The sequence below is a fragment of the Phascolarctos cinereus genome, unplaced genomic scaffold, assembly GCF_003287225.1.
Source record: "Phascolarctos cinereus isolate Bilbo 61053 unplaced genomic scaffold, phaCin_HiC Scaffold_4;HRSCAF=312, whole genome shotgun sequence".
NCBI lineage: Eukaryota > Metazoa > Chordata > Mammalia > Diprotodontia > Phascolarctidae > Phascolarctos > Phascolarctos cinereus.
This window is the reverse complement of record NW_027555847.1, coordinates 548,282,397-548,301,060: the sequence shown is the minus strand read 5'-3', so window position 1 is coordinate 548,301,060 and position 18,664 is coordinate 548,282,397. Positions and strand designations below refer to the sequence as shown.

Genomic DNA, 18,664 nt, shown 5'->3' with positions numbered 1-18,664 from the left:
AGATTACTATAGTCATTGACTACTGTGTCTTGCATATTTAACCTATTCCACTGATCCACCACTCTATTTCTTAGCCAGTACCAAGCAGTTTTGATGATTGCTGTTTTATAATACACTTTAATTTTTAAAATAAACTTAATGAAACTATACTATATAAACTTATTAAACCACATAGTATTTAAAGGTGTGTGTTTGGGGGAAGAAGTGAAATTACATAATAAAGTAATAATAGGGTGTGGAAAATTAAAAAAAAAAGGTTAGGAATCACTGCTTTTGACTCTGAAAAAGAGAGAACAGCAGTAGAGCCAATATGTGGTAATGTAGGTACTACGAGCTATATTCATTAAGGGTTTTTTTAATGGTATAATTCTGTTCTCTAACGCCAAGTGACACAAGCAGAACCAGGAGAACATTGTGCAGAGTAACAGCAATATTGTGTGATGACTAGCTTTGATAGACTTAGATCTTCTCAGCAATGTAAGGATCTAAGAAAACTCCAAGACTAAAAATGGAAAATGCTGTCCACATCCAGAAAAAGAACTATGGAGTCTGAATGCAGATCAAAGCATATTATTTTCTCTTTTATGTTTTTTTTTCTTTCTCATGGTTTTTTCCCTTTTGTTCTGATTATTCTTTCACAACATGACTAATGTGGAAACATGTTTAATATGATTGTACATGTACAGCTTATATCAGATTGCATGCTGTCTGGGGGGAAGGGAGGGAGGGAGGAAAAAAGTTGGAATTCAGGATCTTGTAAAAGTGAATGTTGCATGTAACTGGAAAAAATAAAATACTATTAAGTGGGAAAAAAGAAATACAAGACTTAAATAAGAAAAAAAAATTCTATGTTCTGACTATAATAATCAGGAAAAAAAGCCACTTATGACTCTTGTGGATTAATCTAGTCCAACCTCATTTGACAGATGAAGAACATGAGACCCAGGAAAATTAATTATTTGCCTAAGGTTGGATAGTAGAAGGTGGCAGAGCCAATGACTCTTGTGGATTAATCTTCCTCCTAAAAGGGAATGAAATAATTTGCCTGAGAAGTAAGCATGGTGCTCAGGACCTACTAACAAGGTTCTCCACTTTGAGAGAAGACCCTGTTCTTCATGAATGCTGAGTTTTAAAAAATTTAGTTCTGTTGGTCCAAAGGGCCATCTGACTAACAGGAAGCAGTAAGTATTAAGTGATGCCCGACATACCACGAGTTGGGGCGCCAACCAGCAGCACTTGTCTTGGGGCTCCATTGACTTCCACAACACCACTTGATAGCGAGGTACCCAGTTTTTCCATTGCCTGAAAAAAATGTAATATTGTCAATACTAAAGGGCTCTGCAGTAACAGAATGTGCTGTGGCAGTTCTCCTTGGAGGGAATCTCCTACCTTGTCTCCAGAAATCGTAAACCAACTTTGTCTACTTGGTGGGTAAAAGCCGTAGACCTTTCCAATGCTCTGTTTCTCATCACGGATGTAGAACACATTACCTAGACTGGAACAAACCATACTGTTTTCAGCAACCCAACCATCTCCAGCCAGAGGCACCACTGGGGTAGCAGATTCACCAGAGGATTCAGTTAAGATTATTTCTGAACTGAATCATGAGAGGAAGAGAAAAAGGCTACACACATAACACACACACACACACACACACACACACACACACACACCCCTTAGTCCTCATAATCCTAATGGCCTGGGGAGAGGAGGGTTGAAAAGCCACACAGGTGTAATTGCCATAGCTGGATGTGAACTTGGGTCCTATGACTGACTATAAAGGTTCAGCACCCTTCCTACTGCACCAAACCATTCCTTCTGCCAACAGGTAGAAAACCCCTCAAACTATACCCCCTAAAATGCTTTCTATTTTTAACAATCCATCAGATAAAGATTCTACAAAATCCCAGAATCCCTACTCCTTTTTGAAAGTACTGAGTTTACATACAGAAATTCTACATATAGAGGGCTAAGAAGCAATGGTAAGCTTTACCATGTTACACTTGAGCTCAGTCTTACAATTCAAGATCAGAGCTTACCCACTCATATTCTTCCAGGTTGGACTCCCAACCAATAACAGGGTTCTGTTCTTTAGGCTGGGACTGTGAATCGAATATCCAAACCAGGCATAGTCATCTTCCCCCTTTACCATCCAATTAGCCTCCTCAACATTCAGTTGATCTAGAAGACAAGAGCAGTCACCTTGAGTAGGAGGCTGTGATGACCTGTAAATTTGGAGGTTCTGAAATCTGGCAGGTCTCAGAGGGTCTCTCTGTCAAAGGAGCCCATTTCCCCTCTTCAAGTCAACCCTGGGTCAACAATGGCCCTCACGATTCGTACAAGGAATAAAATTTGTGCCCATGTTGCCAGGAATGAAGAACAAGTTGTAAAAATAACTGCTTTTCTAGATGTTTCATAGTATTTCACTTCCTAGCCTACTGAAGTCTTTGTTAGAAAGCTATTGCTGAATTCCCTTTTCATTGAAATACACAGGAAAAGAGTATGTTATAGTTCAGTTATAACTAGAAGACAACATCACTTTGAACCTTTGGGTACACAATCTCCTTTATATTCTCTGAGCTTATCTGTATCACCAGCATAAGGCAATGATATGACTTCTTCACCAAGGGAGGAGTAAAAGGAATGAACAAGAATATGTAATCTACACACAACAGACTGGACGATTCCCGCCAGCAAGCATCACCTTTGACATTTTGCATGGGGCCCGAATAGAACGCAGACACAATTCCCCTCTGCTTCCCTCCACTGGGTGCATAAGGTGACCCAACTACCAGGTCAGGAGCACCATCCTCATTGATATCTGCTGCCAAGAGCGTCCAGCCAAGGTTACAGTACGTGTCCTGAAAAGAAAACAGCTTTAACTCATACGTGGAGATTTTTAGAGTCTACATAGAGTTCTTAGTAATAGAAGGAGCTCCACAAGTCTGGTAATAGTGGCAAAACATACTTTAATAGGCCAAGTATCTGGGATTTCATCAGGGCCACTCATCTCCCTCCACGGGACACAAATTTCAACCCTCCTACACCTTAACAAATGATCTCAGTGAATTGTTATGACTAGGCAATTCATCACTCTGCACCCAAGTTGGTGTTGAGGCTCCTCAAATTTAACTAAGGTGATCTTTGAAAAACAAACATATGGTCTACCAACTAGCCCATATTTGAAGCCTTTCCAGCTAGTAGATAGGACTGCCTGAACTCTTGTTTCACTGGTATAGCCCAAAATAACCCAGGTTCACCTCCATAACCCAAAGAGACATTGGTGGAAGACCAAGGTGCAGATGGCAAACATCCATTAGGAGTAAGTGGGTATACCTGGCACGAAATGGTGACATTTGGTTGAGAAGATATTTTTCCTTTTCTGGCACCGAAAAAGATATACACTGCCCCCTAGAAAATGACCAAAAAATGTATCAGAAGCAGTATCATGTGGACTTCAGAAATAACGATAGCTAGCATTTATATAGTGCCTTAAAGTTTGCAGAATGCTTTATACATGTTATCTCATTTGATAATAACATTTGGTAGATGAATCTTGTATGTTTACATTGTATCTCCCTAATGAAACGCGAGATCCTTGAGGGCTGAAATTATTTTTGCCTCTCTTTGTATTCATAGGCTTAACATAGTGCCTGACACACAGTAGGTGCTTAATAAAATGTTGATGGAGCGATTAAATTATATAAAAGAAAGAGATTTGTGTATTTAATAATTTTGTGTGTGTGTTTCATAGAGCCAGGGCCCCTGGAAGATGTTGAACAACAATTACTGATGACTTTGAGAAAGATCTGGTTCTTATAGCAGCCTGGTTTCTTCTCTCACAAACTTAGAATTCTCTGATCATTTCCCCAAATTAGGGACATGGGTTCCCTTATGATAAAAAAGTAAAGTCAACAGGCAGAAAACTGCCTAAGCAACTCCTATAAGTCCTCAGGCTCAGCTTGGACCTCAGCACCTCCCTGGTACCCTTCCTGATGATTCTGGCCCTCTGGGATCTCTCTCCCACTGGAACTTGTATTGTTTGTACCATTCAGCTGATGCTTCTCACATGCACCTTGTGACATCTTGTTCCTGCCTTGGAAGTGAACTGCATCTGTCTTGCTCCTCTCCAACTGTCTTACTTTCCCAAGAAAACTACAGCTGCCTGGAGAGCTGGGATCATGTGTTATGTTTCTTCCATATCCTTAATGGTATTAAACATTGTAGGATAAAGACTAAATGAAAGGCCATCATATTACTATGTGAAGATCAGAAACATCAGAATCTAAACTGACGATCCCTGGGCTTTTTAATTGTCTTCTTTCCCCTGGGAAATGAAGACGAGGTTGTCAGGGGGAGGGGGAAAAAGAAAGGACAGAAAACAAGCCTTATACGTAAAGGTAACCTTACATTATAAGTGAGTTTCTCGGCTCCCACTGAGGGGGCTCCCACTGCCAGGTCAGGCAGCCCATCCTGGTTGAAGTCCAAAACTGCCACAGAAGAGCCAAAGCGACCTGAGGGCTGAAGGATTAAATATTATTTCCCATTTGCTAAGTCATAATCTTTTAAAGACAAAAAGAAAGGTTTTATGTTTTATGTTGGTTTCCCAAGTAACATTTTTGGAATGTCTCCTGCTACAATGAAGGCACAGGATCCCTGGAAACAGGGCAGCAGTACATAAAGACTTTCCTTGTGCTTTTGGGTTTTTAGAACATAATGTGCCTCACAGTTTCAGAAGGAGTCATACACTGTGCTAGGGTAGCAAGCAGACATCAGGGAGTTCATGAATATTTTTGTTTTGTTTTGGGAGCTTTTGGGGTGGAGTGGAGGAGTTACTAAAGCTTTCTTCCCCAATTAAAGTAACTCATTAAACCCCACAATTGGGATTGAAGATTTAGAGCTAGAAGGGACCTTAGAAGTTATCTATTCTATCCCTTCATCTTACAGACGAGAAAACTGAGGCCCAGGGAAATAAAGGGACTTGCCCAAAGTCACACAGGGAAGTGGTCAAGATAGGATTTGAACACAGGTCGTCAGACTCCAGAACCAATGCTCTTTCATTTACTTTCAGCCTACAGCCATAGAATCAGAGACTATTAAGGCTGGAATGGACCTCAGAGATCAATGTAGACATAGAAATTTTTTTAATTTAGTTTTAATTCTTTTAATTAATGTAATTTAAATTAATTCAAATTATGGAATAAAACAAACATTTCCATAATTAAAAAATAATAAGAAAAGATAATAAAAAGATGATTGCACATGAACCTGCAAATCTATTATGTACAACTTACTATTCCTTTTAAATATATAATAAAGTTATCATGTAAATTTCTTTTTTTTTTCTTCCCTCCTTAGAGATGGCTACCATTAGACACAAATGGATGTATATGTAAAATTATTCTATACATACTTCTATTTATCAGTTCTTTCTCTGGATACTGATAGTGTCTTTCTTCATGTGTCCTTTACAGTTAATTGAGGTATTTATAATAGTCAAAATGACTTACTTGCTCAAAGTCATTCTTAAAACAATGTTGCTGTTACTGTATACAATGTTCTCTTGGTTCTGCTCTTTTCACTCTTCATTATTTTGTGCAAGTCTTTCCATGTTTTTTCTAAGATCATTGATCTCACTGCACAGTAGCATTCTATCACAACCATATACCTCAACTTGTTCAGTCATTCCTCAATTGATGTGCACCCCTGCAATTTCCAGTTCTTTGCTACCACAAAGAGAGCTGCTATAAACATTTTAGAACATATAGATTCTTTTCCTTTTTCCCTAATTATCTTAGGAAATAGACCTAATAGTGATATTGCTGGGTCAAAGGGTATAGGCAATTTAAAAACTGTTTAATATAGCTTAATAATAAATTCTAGGCATAGAATTTAGAGAGAGAAGCAACCCTTGGGATAGTCTACTCCAGGGATTGGCAAACTACATAGCCCATGGGACTTCAACTACCATCTATTAGTCCCAGCTAAGAATGTTTTTTACAATTTAAAATAAAATTTCATTATATTTTAAAATGTGAAGACCATAAAAAAAAATACCAAACAGGCTGTGGGCTAGATTTGGTACTCAGTCAGTATATGCCAACCCCTGATCTAAATTAACTCATTTTACAAATGAGTAAACTGAGTCCCAAAGTAATGAAGTCTAAGGTCACACAGTTAGTGAGTGGCTTAACTGGGATTCAAGCCTGGGGCTTCCTGTACCAAGCCCGACCTTTTTTCCACTACACCCTATTGGTCTTCACTGTCTATAAGATGACACATTGTCTATAGCATAATCCCCTTACTTCTGTAAGCAATTCTATTACTTATCAGGTAGCCTTCACTACAGCTTTGCATTTTTACCCTTCCACCATTTTTGTAGGTGGGAACCTGATAAACAAGAGAATTTTCCTCCACCATTGGAAGACACAGGGCAAGCTGAAGACAGAGTGATGACATGTTCAGAGCTCTAAAAACTTGCTTCCCTGCCAGGCCTCAATATTTCAGTGGATCAATGCTCCCTCCAACCCCCAATCATGAGAATATCTTCTCATCCTGTGTAACTTTTCTACATGTCCCCAGCAGCCTTCTATTCATTATATCATTAATAGGTTCCTTTTCAGACTCCTCTGAAAGTTAACTAAGCATCCCCAGGAATATATGAATTCTAAGCCTGGAATCATCATCAACAACAACATTATCATCATCATCATTATCATCATTTGTTAAAATGGAGCTTAGAGATCATCTAGGAATCATGGTACAGTTGAAAGAGCATTGTAAGTCAGAAGACCTGGGTCCAAATCCCACCTCTGACACATACACATAACCTCCCTGGGTCTCAATTTGCTCAACTGTAAAATGATGGCCTCTGAGATCCTTTCCTGACCTATGATCCTGTGAATGCCTTCCTTTTACAGATGAGGACACAGAAGCTCAGAGGGTTGCAGAGATAATTAATGGCAAAGCTGAAAGACACTGACAGTCAGGCCAGTGTTCTTTCCACTAAACCATGCTGGTCTTCAAGAACACCATTTAATAAAAATTTTAAAACAACAGTAACAACCACTATTCCATCAAAAGTGCTGCTTCTGTATAGAGTTACTCACCCACTGGGGTAAGCAATTATTCCTATCCCCAAAGAACATACGCTATGAATGATTCTATTTTGTAAAACACTGCGACAAACAGATTGAGAAGTTTCTGGAGAAGGTGAGTAATGAGCAGCAAACAGGAGTGGATGGAAATATTTGGAAACTTTTTTTCATGCTCTGTGGGGATTATGAAAAAGGGTAAAAAAGCATGGGGCTTACAGTGACAAAACCTGGGAGTGAATTCTAGCTAAGCCATTTCTAGTGTGAACTTAGGCAAATTAATTTCTTTTCTGGGCCTCAGTTTCCTCATCTGTAAAATTAGGACGTTAAACTGGATGACCTCAGCAATCTCTTCCAACTCCCATGATACTATGATGTGCTATTTACAGCACTGTGTTCACGGCTCTGCCCAAAACACAGAAATTGGCAAAATAAGCCTCCTTTTCTGTCCTGTACAACAGTGAAGTCTTGTCATTTAACTCTGCAAAGTTCATTCCTGCCTATTATTTCTTTTCATTCTCATAACAACTCCATAAAGTGTGTAGGTCAAGCATTAGTGTTGTTCCCACTTTACCGATGAATACTGAAAAAACAGAAAGGTTAAGTGGTTTACCTGATACCATAAGGAGTTAATGGCAGAACCAAGGCAAGAACTTACCTGACTCAATATAATTTTCCATCCATACAACAAACTTATAATTGTTGCCCAACAGACAAAACTCAAAAATGTCATTAACTAACAGGTTGCTTTCAGTGACCTTGTACAAGTCAATTAACACGGCATTTATCTGCAGATAAATTACCACTGTCCTTTCTTATAGCAGCTATAAGGGCCAGAGCCCTAACCAGCAAGTCTGGGGCCCTAAGGCAAGTATCATGAGATGCATCCAGAACACACAGAAAACAAGTTGCCCTTTATAATCAACTTTTAAAAATCAGTTCAGTTAAGTTAGAGGGACCCCAGGAAATGTGAAAGTCAATATAAGGAGACTGCTGCCAGAATAGGGAAAGAGTAGAGCCAAGAGCAAACTTTTTGGTCTTAGGACACTTTTATATTCATAAAAATTAATTCAGAACGCCTCCCAAAAGAGATTTTATTTATGTGGATTATGTCTATCAATATTGACTGTATTGGAACACTAAAACATCTTGGTATTATAAAAGTAGTTTTGGACCTTCTTCAGACTACCGGAAAGGGTCTCAGGGACCCAAAGTGGTCCTGGACAATCACTGACTCAGAGTATGGCCATGTACAAGAAAGGACAGGGCAAGAGGGCATCATCTGGTAAATTTCCTACTTTAACCCAATATTCTTGCTAATGAGGTATTAAGCTCATGGTTTCCACCTCCTGGATGAATAAAAATGTTATCTGCTCCTTCTAAACTTCATTACCCTAGGGAAAAGCTCTAGTTGCTTTACACTAGCTAGTGCCTTGACAAGAATTATGACTTAAGCTGTTTGGAGGTGGGCTTCTGGCAGAGTCTCCATTTTAGTTCTTCAATGAGGACATTTGTTTTAAAACTGGTTTTTTTTGCTTTTGCCATACTACTTCTTAAAGCACACAGTGATTTTTTTCATTAAATATATACATCGAGCTTCATTTAAGCAATTAAGACATTTAAAGAATGCTGAGAAGTTTGCCAAAACTAGGATCACATGCTAACAGGATCATAGGCTTTAGGTAATGATTTATTATTCAACAAAGCACATGTAACATGTTTTTAAAGAAAAAATAATGAATTAGAACCACACCTGAAAGCCCTCTAGAATTAGATGTGCTTCTTTGTCCAAATCCAAGTCTACGGGAGGCAAACCTATATCGTTGCTGTAGAGGAGATACACTCGTCCCACCTGCACATGGCCTGGTCTGCTATAACCTGGTGCTCCTACCACCAGATCCTCATGGCCATCCTGGTTGAGGTCGACTGAAATCATTGACCTGTACATCAGAAGAGATTATCAGTTATATCACAGGAAATATTTGATTGGGCAAAACACTTTCCTCCTTGTATCTTTCCTCTTGCAGACTTCTTTCAAGCCTCCTTACCTAATAAAGCCTAGTGTTTAAGGGGCTGGCCTTAGAGTAAGGAAGAGTTAGGTTCATATACTGCCTTAAAGCAATTAGTATCAACTATAATGGTGGCTAGTTTGGAAAGCTTCAAAATATTTATCAATCTAAGTCCTGCTCATTCTAAACAAGGATTCTTAACCTTTTTAGTGTCATGGATGGATCCCTTTGGCAGTCTGGCAAAACCTACAGACTCTTTCATTGAATGATATTTTTAAATTCATAAAATTAAATGAACAGCATTACAAAGGCAACTAAGTATAGAGAAACATAACATATCTATACATATATATATTTCAAATTTTTTAAGTTCACAGATATCCCCCTCCCCACATACACACACATACAATCAGTCAGTCAATAAACATTTATTAAGCACTTACTATGTTCCAGGCACTGTGCTAAACTAACACATATCACACTGGACCTCCAAGGAATTGATGAAATCAAAATACCAAAGAGCTGCAAACAAGCAACCTCTTCACAAAGAAATGACCTCCAAGTTCTCAGTGACAGCCCCCTGTTTCCTATAGAATAGTATCTGAATCACAAGCCTGGAGTTGAGACAAATCATGCGGAAACCTAACCTTATTCGGTTAATAAAAAACAAAACAATACCGCTCAAAACAACTGAGGGATGTAAGAATGGATTCTGACATCTTCATGTACCTAAGTGCTGATACAAAGGAAGTGCTCCTCAGACTGAGGACTGCATCTTTCTGTGGCTGCTAACACAATCAGGAATTTTTATTTGGAATGATCTTCCATTGAATGGAACAGCTCATTTTACATGCATAGCAAACAATGAAGACAAACTTTGATTCCTATCTTAACTGTGTTATAATTAAATGAATTAATGGCTTGAAGCCAAAGGGCTTTGGTGGCTCATGGATTTTTTTTTTAATTTTCAGAACCAAATAAAGAGTTAATGACGTGGAAATAATTTCAGACAAAATAAGCCCAACCTACCATCCAAGCTTCACATAAGGAAATGACAGGAAGTAAGATGCTATGGGATTGGTGACATAATTCTGTTGGCGAGGCTGTTCACTTGCAAACACTTTCCTTATCTTCTTTGTCAAAGTCAGGTAGAGAAAGGAGACTGAATCCTAAAAGAAAAGAATCATTAAATATTAACCATGATTACAGACACAAATGTGAATCCCTATAATCACAGCAGCTCACATTTCTAGAATATCTTAGGTTTGACAAAGTATCTTCCTCTGTACAACTATATGAGGTAGGTCAGAGAAGGATATCAATTCATCAATAGGAAGCCATTGTAGACTAATTAAGGGGGATGAGGGAATAATAACTGACTCTTAGAGAAGGAAAAGTGATTTGATAAAGGTCACATAACAAGTAAACATCAGAACCAGGATTCAAATCTAAGACTCCTGACTCGAAGTCCGTTGTTCTTTTCAATACGCGATATGTAAATCAGACATATAAATACACATCTAACAAAACCACTAATCTTTTTGAAGGAAAGATGTTTTACGGATACTTTATACTTTTATGTGCATGATCAAGTATATTCATTGAGGGCAGGTGAATACAAGTTGGGCCACTACATGCAAGTATGTAGAAGAGACAGTCACCGTAATGTATAGCAAATAAAAAAAAAAAGAAGGGACCTGAATTGAACCAAATCATATACCCTAGACCAGAATGAATGACTAATTTTCTAAACTCCCAATAAAACTGACCCCAAAATTATTTTTTTCATAGAACATGGAAATGAATCAAAGATGATTTTGTTTTCTTTCAAAACAAAACTAAACAAAAAGTTGCAGTGAACATGTCAAACAAGCCCTGAGCACACAAAGAGATATATAACCCAAAGTTTCCCTGGAATGGATTTTCTATAGATCATTCAGCCTCGTGACATACATACATACACATATATTTTGAAACCATTGAACTGGTATTAATGAAAGACATTAACACAAGATGATAGATTCAGAAACTACAAGGAGTGGTATACATTCAGTGGTGTCAGAGATCTATGACCTCTGACTGAAATACATTTGCTCCATCTTCATGATTCCAGCAACAAAGAGATTCCATACGGTAACACAGAATGTTTGGCAGAGAAGAATATAAGCACAGATCATAAGGATGCATAGGTAGGGATAGAAGAGGCCTTAGACTTCATCTAATCCATTCCCTTCATTTTACAGATAAGGGAATGGAATCTGAGAGGTTAAATAACTTGTGCAAAGTTTTGTGCCTCCTCATACTAAACCATTAGAGATCAGAAACAGGTTCCAGTTTTTCCATCAGCCATGAAACAAACCTAGCCATCCAGGGAGCATTTTTTAAAAGCAATTGAAAGAAGGGGCCATAGCTTTCACTTCATTTTTATTTCCCCACTGTTCCCCTGAGGACAGATGATTCCCAGTTCTACATATATACAGCCCTTGTCTCTCTGCTGAGCAAGTCACAAATCTCTACCTGCCACTTTGATATTTCTAACTGAACATCCCATAGGTATCTGAAATTCAACATGTGGAAAACAGAATGCATTATCTTTAGCCCAAAATCCTCCACCTGTCCAAATTTCCCCATTACTGTCAAGGGTACCACTGTTTTCCCAGTTACCTAGGCCTGAAACTTCAGTGTCATACTTGATCTCTCACTGTTAGTCAACCCATATATCCAATCCACTGCCAAATCTTGTCATTTTTACCTCCACAACATCTCTCATATATATCCCCTTCTTTCACTCATACAGTCATAACCCCAGTTCAAGCCCTCATCACCTGTGACCTAGACCACTGCAATAACCTTTCAACTAGTCTCCCTGCCTCAAGCTGTTACCACTCCAATCTATCCCCCACTCGGCTATCAAGATGATTTCTCTAAAGTATAGATCTGGCTACGTCACTCAATCTGATCAATGATCTCAAATGGCTTCCCATTATCTCTAGGATCAAATATAAACTCCTCTGTCTGTCATTTAAAGTTCTTCATAACTTGGCTCCATACTACAGAGATAAATATTATCTGAGAGTCCATTGATTAGATTCTGCTGTCAATCACCAAATCAATGATGCAGAGACAGTGAAATACAGTTTTATTTTGCTCAGAGTGCAGGCTCAGTTGATTGTATACAAAAGTCAATAAACCCAGATAATCAGTTTCAACATCTTATTATAGACTGTGAATATATGAGCAGAAAAGAAAAAATGGAATTTCACAGAAAGCAGGAGAGGAAAATAAGAAAGATCTAGAAACAAGTAACAGAAGGAAGATAAGGATATCTGCCAGCTGGTCCAAACTGGAACTGTGGCTTATCTCCCAACCTTGATTCTGAAGGTGGCATGACCTTCTAGTTTCCAGAAACTATGTTTGGAGGCTCAAAACAGACTGAGGCAGTGTCCTCTTCCCATCCCAGTCTTTCCCTTATCTTAGCAAGTGGCAATAGAAAGCCTGAGCTAGAAATTCTCTTGTTATGCTACTTTTCCCAAATTACAAGGAAAGATAAGGTAATACCCTACCTTAGTCCCCTCTATTCATTCCACAATCCAGCTCTACTGGCCTAGCTGTTGTTCCTCCAACATGATAGTCCATGTCCCATCCCCACGTCTTTGCACTGGCTTCTCACACCCTCATTCCCCCCATCCCTGACGTGCTCTGCTCCCTCACCTCTGCCTTTCAGTTTTATGGTTTTCTTTAAGACTCACTCAAATCCCACCTCGTATAAGAGGCCTTTCACTAATCATTCCTGCTGCTAATGCCTTCCACTTTCAGATCACCTTCCATCACTCTGTATATAACTTGAATGTACTTAGTAATTTACAAGTTGTCTTCTTCACTAGAATGTATGCTCGTTGAGGGCATACATTCCCTTTCATTGTATCCCCGGCTCTTAACCTGGCGTATAGTAGGCACTTCATAAATGTGTGTTGACTAACTGATTGATAGGGCATGTGCACATATAGAGCACATACTCCATAAATACTACCAGTTAGCTCTAAACTGACTCCAAGGCTGTAATTGGAGTTAGGAGGGTCTTAGGTTCATATCCCAATTCTACCAGTTAGAGGTGTAAGACTATGGGCAAACATATTCTACCTCTCAAACTCCATGACTTCATCTTTCAAATAATACTTTGCATTTGTAGTGAAAAAAGTACTTTGTAAGCCCTGTACTACTACAAAGGCCCCAAGACCTCTCTAGCATGGGTATACCCAGAAGAAAGTGTTCTCCAATACACAGCTGTTGCTGTCCTTGTGAGCACAGCAACAAATATTTTTACATTAAGTGTCAGGCATTGGGAATATTAAAATAAAAGAGAACGCAGGTTATGCATGTCTCAAGAAGTTTACATGTAAATATGTTCATGGATGAATATAGTGCAACATACAGGGAATGATAGGGATAATGGTGAGTGTGTGATGGTAAGTAAAGATCTTCAGAAAGATTTTTGAAGAAACAAAGAATATTTTCAGCTTAGAATTTGGGAGGAATCAAGGAAAAGTTTCACAGAGTAGGTGAAAAAAGCTGTCTGAAAATAGAAACTGTATTTTCTACTTCCTTTCTATCTCCTCATCATTCCCCTTAAGACAGGGCACACAGTGAACCCTCAATAAGTACTACTGACTGGCATTGTATTGGGACCAATCCAGGGCTGGATGAAACTAACGACGGTTGCTTCTATCTATCTTGGACCACCAGGAGCCCCAGGCTCATCCTTGAGGACCAATTTTTACTATGAGCATCCTTACTATTAGTATCCATTAGTCGAGAAAAAAATGAAATTTTATGAATTCAAATTCAAATGTATGTAGATGCTGTTGGTTATTAATGAAATACAAGTGTGTAATTACAATTAATTAATGTAATCACAATGAATAAAATGTAAGTTTGTAACAAAATAAAAACTTATTTATTAATAGCCAACAGCATCCACACACATTTGAAAAACAGTATATAGACAGATAGATAGATATGGATATATATATATATATATATCACATACATATATGCATTCAAATAAAATCAAGGTCAAAATGATAAGGTATGGTGGGTACGGGGATTTGTAGACCTCTTGCAATAATAGCTCTTGAGCTTCAGTTAGGGGGTCTTCAATCCATAGGTAGCAAGCCACAATTCTAGAGTTTCAATTTATTTAGAGAGAAATTCTTACTTGGGCCCACGAATCCACACTGAAGAAACGCCTCTTTCTGTGTAATTTATATTTCCTTTAGCATTTTCAGCTAAGGATACATTTAAAGTTGCGTGACATTTATTTTTCGGCAGTTTTGTTCTGTCAAGAAGAATCAGTTACAAATGATAAGCCTCAGAAAACCATTTACTGATTAAGAAATAAAATATCTTGAATAAATGGGCTAAAGAAGAGATAATGACATGGTCCTGCATTATAAGACCTTAGAGCTCGGAGGAAGCATAACAGGATGGATCTTCTAGTCATGCCTCTGAGTTTATAGGATCATAGCATCATGAATTTGGGGCTGAAAGGGACCTCAGAGGTCATCCAGCTCCACCCCCTTCCTTTACAGATGAGAAAACTGTGACCTGGGGAGATGATGTGACCTGCTCAAGGTCTTACAGATACATGACAGAAGCAGGATTTGAACTCCAAGATCTCTACAAAAGAAATTATAGAACTTAGTGCTTGAAGGGATCTTAGAGATCCTCTAATCCATGTCTCCGATTTTGTACATAGAGCAGCTACATGATGCAGTGGATAGAAGGCTGGGCCTGGAGTCAGGAAGACCTGAGTTCAAATCTTACTAGCTGTGTGACCTTGGGCAAGTCACTTAACCTCTGTTTGCCTTAATCCATGGGGATTAAGCACCTTTACAAAAAACAAAATAAAACACACATAACAACAACTTATAGACAGGATGGTCCATGAAGAGTTGGAAACAACTGAATGAATACACAAAATTTGGCACATAGAGTAACCATAGCCCAAAAAGAGTAATTTGCCCACAACAACACAGCTAGTTGGCTGCTGGATTGGGGCAAAAATTCCTGATTCTCTTTTCCATGTTTTCTGTACCACAATACTTCCACAAGGCCTCAGATAACACAAAAAACTTCCAGTCTCAATATATTTTCCAGAGTATCAGAATTCAAGTGTTCAATGATAAATAAAACTAGAGTTCCTTCTGGATCATTAAGAGTTAAAAAATGTGTCTGTATTTGACCAAAAAAAAAAAAAAGGGTTGAAATGCAAATTTTGCCATCATATCTACTATTTTATCCCTTGCAGACTTGATAAGCTCTCATTCATAAGAAAAAAGTTAAATATTTTCTAATTCAAATGTTTATCCCAACCCATAATTCTAAACTGCAGGAAATCAGAGATAGAAATTCTCTATAATTACCATTTGTTATCAGCTAAGGAGGGTAAAGATTCTCACTTGAAAAGGGGGAGGGAAAAAAAAGTAACATGTTGGTGTTAACTAGAAAATGTGAAGGTTAACAATCATCACAGTCCTCTCACTAGGAAACACAATGCTCTTTCTGTCTTGGGATAAAGCGAGTCAAAGAAAAAGAAGGAAATTTGTCTTTCAATTTATTGTTGGCATAAAAGGACAAGATTAGAAGGAAAAGCATGATCTTTGTCCTGTTCTTCCTTTAATCAATACTTATTTTCTTTTTTAGCTCCTCTTTTCAGTCAAGTCCTCTTATCTCCTATCTTCATTTGTTCTCTACACTTTAGTACAGTGGAAAGTCTTTGACGTCAGAGGCCATATGCTTAAATCCCACTTTAATATCTCTGTGACTTTCAACACATCACTTAACCCCCCCTGGGTCTGTTTTCTCCTCTGTAAAATAAAGAGATTGGACAAGATGCCCTCTTGAGTTTCCTTCCAGTTCTATATCTATAATCCTATGATAATCCAGACTCTCAAGTGAAAAGAATTATGTCAAAGCTCCAAAAATACCATTAGTTAAATTCTGGATGTCTCTGACACATACTAAAACACTAAAACTAAATTTCAAACTCCCCCTGTTCAGGGCTGACACAATGGGTATTTAGATTACAATTCTGTGGGACACAGTGATATATCCCTTAGATGCTATATAATTTCAGGAACCACAGTGATCAAAATTTGCCTCTGGCACATATTCCTTAGGACACAACAGAAAAATCCAATCAGTAAGAATCAGTGGGTAAACATCTTCCATTGCAAGATCCACAGATTGCAAATAGGATGTCTTTTCTGAGTATCAGAGGCCCTTCTAGCTCTAAATCTCTGATCTTATGAGTGATCACAAAGGCTATGAAACAAAAACATCAGGATTCATTCCACTTACCCAAGGCTGCCATTATGTTTGGGACCACATGCCATGAACAGAGGATTCTCAGGTAGGGTACAGTCACTGCAGAAGTATGCAAAAGGAGGTGAAGTTTTTTCCTATCATCTTCTGAAACATATTTCACTTTCAGTTATTTACATTAAGTACTTCAAATTCTCTTCAAAGATTTAGCTTAGCAACTGTTTTCAAAGTGTAGGCTCTACATGTTTGCCATTCTTCCCACTATTCCTGTATGTATCGGTGAAAAAGGGCACTCCTGGTATTATGGGAGGAATGTTTTGCTACTACTGTTCATGCTATACCATGAAAAGTAAATGCCTTTGCTTTGAACTACTGACCTAAATCTCTGAAGAGAGTTTGAAGGACAACCAGCATGGCAGAGATAACAGACTTTATGGTGCTCACCTGCATCTTGCAAGGCTTGTCAGGAAGACAACAGATCTCCCTTGATTGTACATGGGCAGTAAGATATGTAGAGACAATATATTATTTCTTTGAATTAAGGTGATTTATGGGACAACTTAGCTCAGAAAGCAAAGCCGAACTTCTGAACTGAACTCAGAGACAAAGAAACAAAGTTTAGGCAATTTTACAACATGTTGGGGGGTGATACAGAATAGAACCAAGTACAAAATGAAATCAGAGTCAATTCAATTTTCTCACTACAGCAGTAGTCCCCCGTAGAGACCCAATGTATTAGTTTGAGTCAGGGTGGCGAGTGTGGTAGCTCCAGGGGAGGTGTTCCTATCTATTGAGTATGTTTAAACAAACTGAATGGGTCAGAAGAAAAGAGCCAGGGGCAGAACTCCAGGAACCCAGAACCAAACCAACTTTCAGAAAGACAAAGAGATGATAACAAGGTTAATAGAGGATAGGCTGAAATAGAGGGCAAAAATCTTTGGGACCATATAGGGAAGTGATTTCTTCAGAACTGGAGATGGGAATGGAGAAAAAGGAGCAATAAAACCAGGTTAACTAACAAAAAGAAGCAAACTTTGGTGCTACAGGGGATGACCTGAAGGGTCTATACCTGGAGTAATGGGGAAGAAGCTTCTAAAATGTTGTGGGCTGAGATCCTAGTTCCACTAGTAAGCTGTGGGTTAAGTCCCTATATTTCTACAACACAGCTAGGGATGTTGTCATTGAAGAAGTTGTGGAGCAGATACGGAACAGTTTGAATTAACTACGGCCCCAGGAAGACCAATCTGGGACTTAGGGGTGTGGGGCGACCTTTGGGCAAGAATGCAGAAGTAGGGTTTTAGGACTTTTGCTGGAGAGCTCCTAAGACTCCAGGGAACCTCCTTGCCAACTTCCTTTCTGGTGGCTTTTATTTACTTGCTTTCACTTTCATTAACTGCTTTTTAACCACTTTGGGAATTGCTTTTACCTAGGGGGGGGAGGGTGTGTTGTATATGTATGTGTGTGTGCAAATATGTATGCTCTCTCTCTCTATATATATATATATGTATGTATATACAATATAACATATACATGTATACATATATGCATGTATGTGTAGATATATGTGTATATATACATACATACATATATACATACACACACATACACACACACACACACACACACACATATATATATATATATATATATATATATATATATATATATATATTTAAAATTAATTATTTGAATCCTCAGGTTCTGAGTGATTCATTGCACCAGACAGAGGACTGCCACTAGAACAGGAAGGAATTAAAGGTCTCCCTTAACCTACAAGTAGACCAAAAATAAGGACAAGCCAAATCTTTTTATGCTGGAAGTTTTACCCAACAATCTCTAATCCAGGCCAGAACAGACTGTGGTAAGAGCAGCTAGGTGGCACAATGGATAGAGTGCTGGGCCTAGAGTCAGGAAGACCTGAGTTCAAATCTGGCCTTACTAGCTATGTGATCCTGGGCAAGTCACTTAACCTTGTTTGCCTCAGTTTCCTCATCTGTAAAATGAGCTGGAGAAGGAAATGGTAAACCACTCCATTATCTCTGCCAAGAAAACCCCAAATGGGGTCATGAAGAGTCGGATACAACTAAAACAACTGAACAACAAAAGGGAAAAGAATCTGGGGCTAAGTACCTACTGATGAAATCACCTGCTATAAAACTTTAAGTCTGGCATTTAGTTAAGTTAGGAGCAGCAAATTGTACTACGTAATCTCAGCCCTGTGTCTCAGTTAAATAAGAA

The 18,664-nt window shown here is 38.4% G+C and overlaps 1 protein-coding gene across 1 annotated transcript in view; it reads right to left on the bottom strand.

Moving 5' to 3' along the window:
- The window catches only part of GPLD1 (glycosylphosphatidylinositol specific phospholipase D1), a 50,222-nt gene that overhangs the window by 12,125 nt on the left and 19,433 nt on the right, over positions 1-18,664 (bottom strand). The window contains 11 exon segments of the mRNA XM_020986838.2: positions 1,209-1,302; positions 1,390-1,495; positions 2,040-2,181; positions 2,705-2,861; positions 3,337-3,411; positions 4,411-4,521; positions 8,848-9,034; positions 10,133-10,272; positions 14,319-14,347; positions 14,350-14,438; positions 16,463-16,528. Coding sequence (XP_020842497.1) covers positions 1,209-1,302; positions 1,390-1,495; positions 2,040-2,181; positions 2,705-2,861; positions 3,337-3,411; positions 4,411-4,521; positions 8,848-9,034; positions 10,133-10,272; positions 14,319-14,347; positions 14,350-14,438; positions 16,463-16,528 — 1,196 coding nt within the window.